General features: G+C 42.6%; 1 protein-coding gene across 2 annotated transcripts in view; it reads left to right on the forward strand.

Moving 5' to 3' along the window:
- Positions 1-354: 354 nt before the first annotated feature.
- LOC120916219 (rho guanine nucleotide exchange factor 18-like) overlaps positions 355-13,128 on the forward strand; it is a 144,711-nt gene continuing 131,937 nt past the window's right edge. For both annotated transcript variants that reach the window (XM_040327082.1, XM_040327088.1), the window contains exon 1: positions 355-506. In XM_040327082.1, the coding sequence (XP_040183016.1) occupies positions 360-506 (147 nt within the window). In that variant the 5' untranslated portion in view covers positions 355-359. The remainder of the gene's footprint in view (positions 507-13,128) is intronic.

Consider the following 13,128-nt stretch of genomic DNA (forward strand, 5'->3'; position numbering starts at 1 on the left):
ATCATGTGCAAGCACAAATGCATTTTTTTTTCCTTACAAGTGAATTTTTACCACATTCACCAAGCTCTGGGGAAATATCCCCTGCAAAATACAAAGTTCCTTGCAAAGTGAACAGCCTTTTTGCATGTACAGTATCAGCCCCCAATGTCTTCAGACCAAAAATATGGAATGCACCTAGTTGTTCATTCTGTTTTCCCAAAAGGCTGACTGTAGTTAAATGGGATAGGGAAAGATGTAGATTTCCATACAAGGGTGTTTCACAGGTTCACTTTAAGTTCCAAGCACTTAAAATAATTTATTTCTCTGTGGGATTATTCTGGAGCGCAGAAAAAGATATATTTACAGTACTTCACACATTCATGTTCATACTCTGTCTTCCAGCATCTGAATGTAAACCATGCACAGAATTCACTGCTATCCCAGATTCAAGATGTGCGACTCCTGATGCAGATGCAAGCCTCTCTTCTCTGGAAACTGGAGATCCACTTTTTATGGTGGAGGAAAAGGTAAATGAAAAGCTTTCTTATTATGTTTTGAACATTTATTTGTATTGCCGATGATATGACAATGCCGATAAACGGAGTATTGTAATTGGAGGATAAAAAAGTGAAAGATAAAGCTAAAAAATGTTATGCCTAATTTTACATAGTTTTCAGTATCGCGGTCAGGTGGTGTATAGGTGCTGAATGATAGGTAATGAGAACATAAACCTACATAAAAATAAATTTTCAATATTTAGTGCAATTGAACCAGAAAACTTTCTAAGGCATTTAAAAATGCGTTGATATTGAATTATTCATTTTTTTAGCTAAAAGCATTTCGAAATATGAATAGGATTACATGCCAGAAGAAAGACCATTGTGAACATTAGTGACCTAATTAACCAAATGAAGGTTCAACCATTAGGAGAGAAACAGAAGGATTGCGAGTGTATTATATCCAACACAGCATCCCTGCGCATTAATATTGGCACAGGGGCAATACAATTGAATGTAGCTTTTCTGCATGCAGCTAAAGAGAAAGTCCACATGCAGTCAGGTCTGTAATTGCAGTACATTTTATCATAGACTCAGTTATTTACTGGTGCATAGTAATATGTCATGCACTTTCTGTCACATGAATTTGCGATTCTCTACTTTAATTTCTACAAATATTAGTACTCACAATGGATTTGTTTTATATAAGGATTAGATTATATACGTGTATGGTATCAGCACTGGGCTAGATTCAGGTAGGGGCGCGCATAGTTACGGCGGCGCAGCGTATTGTATTTATGCTACGCTGACGCAACTTACAGGAACAAGTGCAGTATTTACAAAGCACTTGCTCCGTAAGTTGCGGCGGTGTAGCGTAAATGGGGCCGGCGTAAGCGCGCGTAATTCAAATGTAGAAGGGGGCGTGTTTTATGTAAATATATGATGACCTGACGTAATTGACGTTTTGTACGGACGGTGCATGCATCGTCCGTGTACATATCCCAGTGTGCATTGCTCCCGAGTACGCCGCAACGACGTATTGGTTTCGACGTGAACGTAAATTACGTCCAGCCCTATTCGCGAACGACTTACGCAAGCGACGTAAAAAATTCAAATTTTGAAGCGGAAACGACGTCCATACTTAACATTGGCTGCGCCTCCTAATAGCAGGAACAACCTTACATCGAAAAAGCCTAACGTAAACGACGTAAATAAATTGCTCCAGGCGTACGTACGTTTGTGAATCGGCATATCTAGGTAATAAGCATATTCTACACCGACAACAACGGAAACGCCCCTAGCGGCCAGCGGCAGAATGTACCCTAAGATACGACGGCGTAAGAGACTTATGCCAGTCGTATCTTAGGCTAAAATCGGCGTATCTAGCTTTCTGAATACAGAAAGTAGATACGCCGGCGCAGCTTTGAAATTACGCGGCGTATCTATGGATACGCCGGCGTAATTCTTTACTGAATCTACCCCACTGTTACTAGAGCTTGCCAAATGCCCCATACATTTGCCAAGCCTTTTCAGAAATTTGTGTTTGATTTTTTTGACACCTGTGGGAAGCTAGCTGTCAGCCATGCTTTCAGAATCATAGAAAATGAACATCAGAAGCTCCTAAAGTACTTCTCATCACTTCACAGGTATTTATGAAGCAATTCTATATACAATATAGATATCAATATAGATATTTTTATATATATATATATATATATATATATATATATATATATATATATATATATATATAATATGTGTAGGGCATTGGACAGTGTCAGTAGAGCAGTGGACTATGTAAGAAGGACAGAGGTTTTTACAATTTTTTACAATTTTAACTTTTTTATTATTTTTTACAATATTTTTTTAGAATCGTTTTTTATTATTTTATTTTTAGGAGCCCTATTGGGGGGCTTTGGTGAAACATCAGGGGGTCTAAACAGACACCTGATGTCTCACTTTTGAGACAGAGAAAAGGACTGAGGAGAGAGCTTCCCAAGTCCCTTTTCTCTGCATCCAAACAGCAAGGGGGAATCTGCACATTACAGGGTGATTAGGGTGTGCCCAGGCATACCTGGCGCACCCTGTGCAAATGCCTATGACCTTAACCACTTGACCACCAGGCACGTAAACCCCCTTAATAACCAGACCAATTTTCAGCTTTCGGTGCTCTCACAATTTGAATGACAATTACTCAGTCATACAACACTGTACCCAAATGAAATTTTCGTCCTTTTTTTCACACAAATAGAGCTTTCTTTTGATGGTATTTATTCACCGTTGGGTTTTTTATTTTTTGCGCTATAAAAGAAAAAAGACTGAAAATTCTGTAAAAAAATAATAATTTTTCTTTGTTTCTGTTATAAAATTTGGCAAATTTAGTATTTTTTCTTCATTCTTTTGCATAAATGTGAAAGATGAAGTTACGCAGAGTAAATAGATACCCAACATGTCACCCTTCAAAATTGCACACGCTCGTGGAATGGCGCCAAACTTCGCTACTTAAAAATCCCCATAGACGACGTTGCAGGGTATTGCGGAGTATTGTGGGGTATTGAGGAGTATTGTGGGGTATTGCGGAGTATTGTGGGGTATTGCAGGGTATTGCGGGGTATTGTGGGGTATTGTGGGGTATTGCGGAGTATTGCAGAGTATTGCGGAGTATTGCGGGGTATTGCGGGGTATTGCGGGGTATTGTGGAGTATTGCGGGGTATTGCGGGGTATTGCGGGGTATTGCAGAGTATTGTGGGGTATTGCGGAGTATTGCGGGGCATTGCGGAGTATTGCGGGGCATTGCGGAGTATTGCGGGGCATTGCGGAGTATTGCGGGCATTGCAGAGTATTTTGGGGTATTGCAGAGTATTTTGGCGTATTGCACAGTGTGGGGGCATTGCAGAGTGTGGGGGCATTGCAGAGTATTTTGGGGTATTGCACAGTGTGGGGGCATTGCACAGTGTGGGGGCATTGCACAGTGTGGGGGCATTGCAGAGTGTGGGGGCATTGCAGAGTATGGCTGGTACTGCAGAGTATTGCACAGGGAGGGATCGATGGCTGGATCTGTGACTGCATGTGTCACAGATCCAGCCCGCAGCAGCAGCAGCAGCTGCTGCTGCTTCCACTCTCTCCCCTCTCCTCTCTCACACTGTACCGTTCGGTACAGAGAGGAGAGGGAGGAACCGGCGTCATCACATGACGCCGGTTTGTTTACTAGTGATCGCTCCGTCATTGGACGGAGCGATCACGTGGTAAACCGCCGCTATCAGCGGCGATTTACCGTGATCCGTGATCAGTCGGGTCCGGAGGACCCGGCGGTCACGGAGACTCCCGTGTGCGTGCCCCACAGGGCGCGCGGGAGCGCGATTCTGGGAGGACGTACATTGACGCCCTCCCAGAGTTAAGCAACCGCCTTGTAGACGTATTTCGTCTATAGGGCGGTTGCTAACTGGTTAATTATAAGTCTAACTAAGAGTCCACATCTACATCTGTAGAAAGTTTCATGCAGTATTCAAATCAAAACACAGTGAGGCACAGCAATGTAAAATCATTCCTTGCATACCAATGTGTACAATTATTATAATTATTATTATAATACAGGATTTATATAGTGCCAACAGTTTGCACAGAACAAAAGGAAGACAGTGCTGTAACAATACAATTCAAGCCAAGAGGGCTAGGAAAGCTTACAATCTAAAAGTTAGGGGAAGTAATACAAAAATTAAAACACTGTGTGGGTATAAAAGTTCAGTTGTTAGGTAGCGATAAGATGGGCCTCCCTAAAGAGATGAGTTTTCAGAGATGGTTCAAAGGCAGACAATGTAGGAAATGGCTTGACAGATTGGGGTAGGGAGTTCCATAGAATGGGAGAGTCCCTGGAGAAGTCCTGGAGGCGAACATGGGAAAAGGTGACAAGGAGCTTGAGAGTAGGAGGTCTTTGGAGGTGTGAAGAAGAAGACTGTTTGGGCAATATTTTGAGATGAGGTTGGTAATGTAGCTCGGGGCAGAGTTGTGGGTGGTTTTGTAGGTTGTTGTTAGTATTTTTAGTTTTGCTTATTGGGTAAACGAAAACCTGTGGAGGGATTGGCAAAAAGGGTTTGTGGTCCCTGAGCGTTTGGTAAAGTGATTGAGTCTGGCAGCAGCATTCATTATAGACTGAAGGGGTAATAGCCTGTGTGGAGGTAGGTCAACAAGGAGGGGGCTGAAATAGTGGAGAGATAATAGGTGGTGAGAGATAATAAGGAGTGAATTATTAGCTTGGTGGTGCCATTGGCTAAGAAGGGGCATATTTTGCAACTTCTTAACCAATGGCAATACACTAAGGGCCAGATTCAGGTACATTTGCCCAGGCGCAGCGTATCAGAGATACGCTACGCCGCCGTATCTTACCTGGCGCACTTTCGAATCCAGGAAGATTTTGCGCCATAAGTTACGGTGGCGTAGTGTATTTCTCGGCGCCTATTTCAAATTGGGCGGGTAGGGGGCGTGCTTCATTTAAATGAAGCGCGTCCCTGCGCCGATTGAAATGCGCATGCTCCGTTTCAAAAATTCCCGCCGTGCTTTGCGCGAAATGACGTCGCACCAACGTAATTTTTTGAATGTAGACGTGATTTACGTCCTTTCCTATTCACGGACGACTTGCGCAAAAAAATAAAAATATTTAAAATTCGACGCGGGAACAACGGCCATACTTTAACATGGCAAGTCTATCTATACGCCACAGAATAGCAGCTTTAACTATACGCCGGGAAAAGCCGACTAGCGACGACGTAAGAGACTGCGACGACCACGCGTACCTTCATGGATCGCCGTAAAAGGCTAATTAGCATACCCGAGGCGGAAAACGACGCAAACTCCACCCAGCGGGCGCCGAAGTATTACACCTACGATCCGAAGGCGTACAAAGCCGTACGCCTGTCGGATCGAAGCCAAAAGCCGTCGTATCTTGGTTTGAGGATTCAAACTAAAGATACGACGCAGCAAATTTGAAAGTACGCCGGAGTATCAGTAGATACGCCGGCGTACTTGTACTGTGAATCTGGCCCTCAGTTTTTTTTTTTTACAGCTCTGGTCGGAAATCGCTGTACTAACCATGCAAGGTTAGTCCAGCGATCTCCCTCACTGAGCTGTTGTTTTCTGACAGGACAGCCCCCCCACCAGAACACTCTGATCAACGCTCTCTGCCATTGGCTGAGAGCGCTGATTGGGAGTCAGTCGACTGTTTTTCCAGCATGCATGTCCAACAGACCGACATACACACGGGCAGGATGTCGGAGAGTATTTTTGTGTACCGGCAAATGTCTCCCGACATTCTGCCCGTGTGTACGGGGGTTTAGACTGATATTCGGATGTGGGGCTGAAAGGCGAGGTCACAGCCCAGTACACCTAGTACCCTGGCATAAGGGGAGGAAATGATAGCTGTGCTAAGGATCACAAAGGAAAAGTCAGAGAGGGTGGACAGGGGAAGAAATATTATGAGCTCAGTTAATTGGAAAGATTGAGTTTTGGGAGTAGGGTGACATCTATATTAGGGTTGCCACCTTTTCGTCAAGCCAAACCCGAACACTTTAGTTGCCTGGGACACCTTTGGGTGCCCCCAAGAAGAGTAGTAATGCGGTGCACATAGCCTACTGGAGCGAACAGTGGGTGCAGCCAAATTGCTCTTGCTGACATCATTGCCCTATCCCCCCCCCCCCCCAGTGATGACTGATGAAGTCATATGACAGTGACGATACGTGTCAGACACTAGGACACCGGAAGTGACGTTTGCACAGTGTGAGCTCGCTGCTCGTTTCTGATATACACTGCATTACTGTTTTAAATGTGAGTACCCTGTTTGTTATATGTTTGAATAAACCGATGAGTGTTTAAAACATATTACACTAGAGAGCCTCCTCTATGTTTTCTCTACCCTGCCTGGTGACACACTTTGCAGCTGTCTTACCTTGCTGACCACCCAGCCTGGAAGGAAGCCTTAACCCCCTAGGCGCCACACCACTGGAAGGACGGGTAGGAGTTATCCCCTCTCCCCCGAGTGATTCCATTGGTTTTATTAAATGCTGCTTACCTTGCAGCCGTAATGTAATTTGCTAGCACACCTTTGGGTGTCACCACACACCGAAGATTCACCAACAAGTCACCTTGCCACCTTCAGATGTTATTTAGCACCCAGCACTTCACTCGCACTTTGCAATTTATTTCAATTAAATTGCATTACCTCTTGGACTGAGTCGCAGTTGCATCATCCATCATTGGTGTATATCAGTTATGTTCAGTCATTCATGTTGATGGGAGCATAACACCATCCTGCGATTTCCTCTGCGACTGCATATATTATCTTTACGTTGCGATTCTATTTCTGCACCCAGAACTCTACTTTCACCTTGCAATTTCTTCACCTCTTGGACTGAGTCGCAGTTGCACCATTTACACTTTGTAACAATTGGACAATCTTGCGGTTCCATCCACCCTTTATATGATGTGATTTTACTTACATTCTACAGTCACCTATTTGTATGTATTTGCACTCTTATTCAAGTTCACTGTTTTATTCATCCATCATTGTTGTATATCAGTTATGTCCAGTCATTCATTTTGATTGGAGCATAACACCATCCTGCGATTTCCTCTGCGACTGCATATATTTTTATCTTTATGTTATGATTTTATTTATGCTCCTGAGTCACCTTATCTGCACTGTTTGCACATTCATTGAGTACACCTTTGGATGCACCTTATCTTAGCATTTATAGCGATTTTTATCTTTCAGTCAGTCTATTTGCATATTGGCACATTCATTTATCAATTATACTATTTTGGTTATTTTTACATTTTACCAATTACACCATCCTATGCTATTGGAGCGCAACACCATCTCTTGATTTTTTCCATATATTGATATGTTAGTTAGTAAATTAGTGGTAGACGAGGAGACTGCAAGGGTAAGCTGAAGAGTGGAGAGGTAGATTTGGGTGTCATCAGTATAGAGATTATAATAATGAGAAGTGTGTGTGGGGGGGGGGGGGACCCTGCGCCAAACAGGAGCAGAGGCGGCTCTAGGCTTTGTGAGGCCTTAGGCAAAACTTGACATGGGGCCCCACTTATGCCCACATGATGGGAAATATAATTCAAGGACAAGAGCCCTTTTCCCCATAACCCTGGCCGGTGGATGTGGGGGTCTGCGGGCAGGGGGCTTATCGGAATCTGGAAGCCCCCTTTAACAAGACGGCCCCCAGATCCTGCTCTTGAATAAGAAAGGGGCGAGGGCCGCCCAGTGATGTCACCTGGTGAACCCGCCCCCTTGTGACATTATTGACTGAGGGCATGCTGGGTCATTGATGTTCACTGGCTGTTAGAGACGCTGGTGGCCCCGCTTCTGAGTCAGGGCTCTTAACGCTGCCTGAGCACAGGAGCGTTAAGGTCCCCTGTCCCTCAAAACTGAAGTAATGCATTGGGTAAGTTAGGCAGCCGCGAGGCCCCTGTGAGTGTGAGGCCTTAGGCGACCGCCTAATTTGCCTAATTAAAGAGCCGCCTCTGAACAGGAGTATATAAGAACAATCCTAATATCAATAGCTGCTCCCCAAAAACAATGAGAAAACACTGTGCAATTTGGAAAATAAGCGGTAGGGTGCTCTGTGTGATATGTGCCTTATCTCAAAGACCATATGACATGGAATAAAGTGACACGTGCAAAATAAAGTGCAAATAAAAATTAATACCTGACTGTAAACAAATAATATAGACCATATATAAATAAATCGGTGCAGATATAAATTGCAGTGTTGGATAAACAAGTGAATTTGCTATAGAGATATAACATTGAAAAAGTCCATGGTGAAAATTGGTGATGATTTAACATCTTGATGGCAGAGAAAAAAAAAACGTTCCTCATAAAACGTGATACAACACCAAAAGTGCTCAGATATGAAAGCTGCTCACCAGATGGCTATGACCTCTTTACTTAAAAAGATGGTCTAATGCGCTGTAGGGATATCCTATAAGGAACCCCTAGTTAATGGGTGAAGCCTCTGTGTTCTCCTCTCCTCCAAATTTTCTCATAAGGAAACAGAAAGACAATCCATAGCGCAATACTGTTTTATTTACAAATATACAGAAATACATGTCTGCTTACATTTGTTGGTGCCTTAGCCTAGCACTGATGATAGTCTGCATGAATTACGATAGATGATCACTGCTGGGCTCACGTCCAACCGGCGTGCGTTCCACTCAGGCTAGGAGAGAAACTGGAAGCTAGGGTCTGGAAATGGCGTGACCGGAAACGCCTCGATGTACGTTTCGTAAAGATTATGTCATCAGGAAGCGATTTCACATTTGTTCACATTACATTACTTTCTAAGTTGTATTCTGCCATACGAGAATCTTTGTATTCTATTGGTTTTCGATATGACACCAACAACCTTATTGTGTGTACTAGGCTTAAGGGATTATCTAGACAGTGACAATGTCTTTATCAGTTGCTCTATCTTGTTTTTAAAATGATTAGCAATGTCCTAGTGCATGGGTGCTCAACCTGTGTCTCTCCAGCTGTTGCGGAACTACAATTCCCATGAGGCATTGCAAGCCGCTGACAGGTACAAGCATGTCTCCCAAAGGCTGAGGCATTATGGGAATTGTAGTTTTGCAACAGCTGGAGAGCCACAGGTTGAGCACCCATGTCCTAGTGCATAGGCAGTAAATAAGTTAATGGGGAAATAAGTAAAAAGTTAAACGTAGAAAAGGGTTGATGAGCGCTCAATGAGAGGGTGTTAATGAGAATGATAAAATACGATTGTTTTGAAGCAAGGAGGAAGGATGTATATTTTACCAGAGATTTATACCAGGCAGGGATTTCATTTTAGGCCACAACTATGTCTTTTGAGACATCTGGTGTCAACTGTTTGCCAAGGATGTAGTGGTGGAGGCCTAATTCTTGTGAAGAAACAGAAGCAAGTGTTTCCAGGAAGCATGAGAGGGATGAGAGGGAGCTGTTGTAGACAGATGTGGCCAGGTCAGGGCAGAACGAGGGGGCTTTTGTCTTAAAGGAACACTAAAGGTTAGTTTTTTTATTAGATCAATTGATTGCTGTAAGCTAGAGCATTTAATTATCACTTACCTCGTTTTTCCTTTTGACCTCCAAAATACAGTAATCCAGGTATGAAAATGCCATTTCCTGTCACTCCTCTTCTTGCTTTCCACCAGCATCTGAGCCGTTTTGCATGGTGGAAAGCAGAATGTGCTCACCCCCTCCCTATGACTACAGCCCTGCGTGAAGATGCTCTCTTATCCCTCACAGGCATAGAGGCTAAGCCTAATGGGAACTGTAGTTCCCATTAGGCCGTGATGTAGCAAGAATGAATGCGCACCGCAAACCAGGAAGTCAGTGAGAATAACGATTCAGGAGTGCTGGAGGTGAATAAAACGGCTCGATTTCAACAGGTATCAAACTAGTTATAATGCAAAACATTACTTTTTACTTTATCAGCTACTGTCAGACTTTAATTTAAGAGGAAAATATTTTTGTCTTTACAACCCCTTTAAGCCGGCCATAGATGATACGACTTTCTTTCCTGCAACTATGGGTTTCAGGAAAGAAAATCACTTGATCAACACAGTCAGTATTGGAAATAATCACATCCTAAAAATCTGACATGCTGGTTGTACCCAAGTTGATTAATTGATGGACCGACTTGGGTACAATCAGCCTGCCCATACATGGTTTGAATCTTGGCCAGTCCCTGCTGAACCATCTGAGATGTGAGTCTTTGGCCAGCTTTAGAGGTAGTCCGTAACAGAGAAGAGAAAGAATAAAGTAGCAAATGTTTCTATTGGTGACTGATGGTTGGAGAGATAGTAGGTTTGAAGAAGATGAAGACAGGAAGAGTGTGAAACTAAAAAGGTGTTGTCAGAGAGAGGACAATATTTTCGGGCGGCATGTTACCTCTATATTCTCGCCGTCCAGGGTAGCAGATGAGAGTTGAAAAAGTTCAATGTCCACACTTTACACCTCTTTTCCAAGATTTATTTGCAGAACTTGTTAAAGAAAGAAGAAGTGGCTTAAGGGGTGGAAGGATAAACAGGTAGATAGGTTCAGGTGCATAATTTCTGTTAGGAAACACTCCTGCTTCCAGCAAACAGTTCTCGTCGCCACTCTAGCCAGAGTGGGTTTTCTCACCCGCATAAGTCCCTCTCACTGGCCTAAAAGCCGCAATGGTGCACGGAATAAAGTACAGTCTCTGCCACAGACCTTCTTTTAAGAGGAGACACTTTCGGTCCAGAATCCCCTAACACAGGATTCAGCACCCGGATCTCTCCAGATTAACTTCTGTAGAACTCAGGTCTGAGAGTCAGCTGTAACTTCCTGAGGAATCATAGCTGGCTCCCCGATCCAGTGAGACTGTGTGATGTGTTCCAGGAAGCTGCAGACGGGGAGAGGGTCAGAACATGCAACGTCATTCTTTCCTGTGTAAGTGAGGAAACGGTAGTGGGTATCTTTAAAAAATGGTATCCTCTCCCTGTAAAAAAAGGTCAGACATACTATTTGTGCAAATAGGGATTTATGCATTCCAAGAGTAAATACTGGCTATAGTAAATACTTTGTGGGGTACTCTAAGTGAACAAAAGTACTCCATCTTATAAAAGCTTACAAATGGACAAAAGAGCATATAAAGTGCAGAATTTAGGAGTATGTCCAATATGGACATATTCATGCTAATGCCTTATATAATGTCACAATTTAATATGTTACCAGGATGTGGTAATATATACTGCCTTTTATTGAATATTGTATTTTTGATAATTATATGTTTTTTCAATTTTTCTACTTTTGTATACTTATCAAAAATCTCATTTTGAATTTTAATATTAATCTTTGTTACTTTCCAATGCCTTTAAAGTCCCATTATAAAGAGGGGGACATTTTGTCTTTCCAAAGACAAAAATGGGAGCAATCAACCCAATATTGGAGTCTTTGTGAAAATTGCCCTCGATATTGCTGTCAGTTTGAAAAATGTTCAGTTGTCCATGACAATGCCCTCCTAAATCCAGTGCTACATTCATAAATTCAGTTACAGAACAAACATTCCAGCACCCTTTACTAGGTCATATTATACTGCATAATAATGATAACAAGTGATGTTATTAGTTATTATAAACTGGTTTTGCAGCCTTAAATTGTTTGTGTTGTTGCCATATGATATAATTTACTGTCACTTGTTGATGGTATACTGTATGCTAACCATTTATATGATTTTTTTTTTTGTAGTAGCATGACACAGTATAATGTACTGCTGACAGGAAAGGTGAATAACATTCATTATCCCTTTACAATGGCCAGTGAAAGTCGGTGACATATATTAGGCAGCAAGTGAACATGTTGTCCCTGAAATTGATGTGTTAAAAGCAGAAAAAATAGGCAAGCATAAGGATTTGAGTGGCTTGTAATGGCTAGACAAATGGGTCAGAGCAACTCCAAAACTGCAGCTCTTGTGGGAGGTTCCCGGTTTGCAGTGGTCAGGACCAAAAGGGTTCCAAGGAAGAAAAATCGGCGAACCAGCAAAAGGGTCATGGGTGGCCAAGGCTGATTAATGCCATTTAATCCGATCCAAAAGAAGAGCTACTGTAGCTCAAATTACATGGTTACATAGTTAGTCTGGTTGAAAAAAGACACAAGTCAATCTAGTTCAACCAATAAAAGGGGAAAAAAATGGCCTGGTCTGATAAATTCAAGAATGGTTTGAGGAACTCCAAATTCTTCAGATCTCAGTTCAACCTCTGTAGAATGTGCTGGAAAAACAGGTCTGATCCATGTAGTTCCCACCTCACAACTAATGCTGCGTTGTGAAGAAACGTTCTATGTGAGCTTTTGGTCGGAAATTCTGACCGTGTATAGGCTCCATTGGACATTTTCTGGCAGAATTTCCGAAAAAAAATTCCCAGAAAGCTGGTTCTCAAATTTTCAGATGGGAAAAGTTCTGTATGCAATTCCGACGCATAAAAAAACACGCATACTCGTTGTTGTGTTGGCTGCCCACCTTAGACACTTTTAGGGAAGCGCAATTATTTACTTTTTTACTTTAGTATAATATGTTTGTTATTTTTTAATAAAAACAAACGGGAATTTAGTATCACTTTAAAGGATTTGCCACTGATGGCTTGGTGTCAGACACCACAGCATAACTTCAGTGGTCTAATCCAGTCTATGCTTTGACAGATCATGATGGGTGGTCATGATGTTAAGGCTTATTGTTGTATTAAGGTTAGACCATTAAGGTAGATGGGTTATCTTTAACCCATTGGTGCTGGCCACACACAAATAATCGGTGGGTGGGCCTTGACGCTGGGGGGCCGCATATTTGCATGAATTGGTGGTATACAGCTGTGGTGAGAGCATGTGCCCTTCGTGCTCCCGGCACAGTTACTGGCAGCTAACGGAAAGCTCGCGATCGCTGCTTACCATCGGGAGCTTTCCAATCATGTGACTGTCATGACAGCCAATCATGGTGGTCACATGACCATAAACCCACCAGCCGGGCATCCTAAACCCCTTAAAGGGCCTGGAGGCTATGGCTCAAAGGGGTTAATCCCATTTATGTTATTTCTTTATGAATTAAAAAAAAAGTTAAATTCACAAATTGAATTTCAAATTCAAATTTAATTAAT

This window comes from Rana temporaria, chromosome 1 (genome assembly GCF_905171775.1).
Source record: "Rana temporaria chromosome 1, aRanTem1.1, whole genome shotgun sequence".
Lineage (NCBI taxonomy): Eukaryota > Metazoa > Chordata > Amphibia > Anura > Ranidae > Rana > Rana temporaria.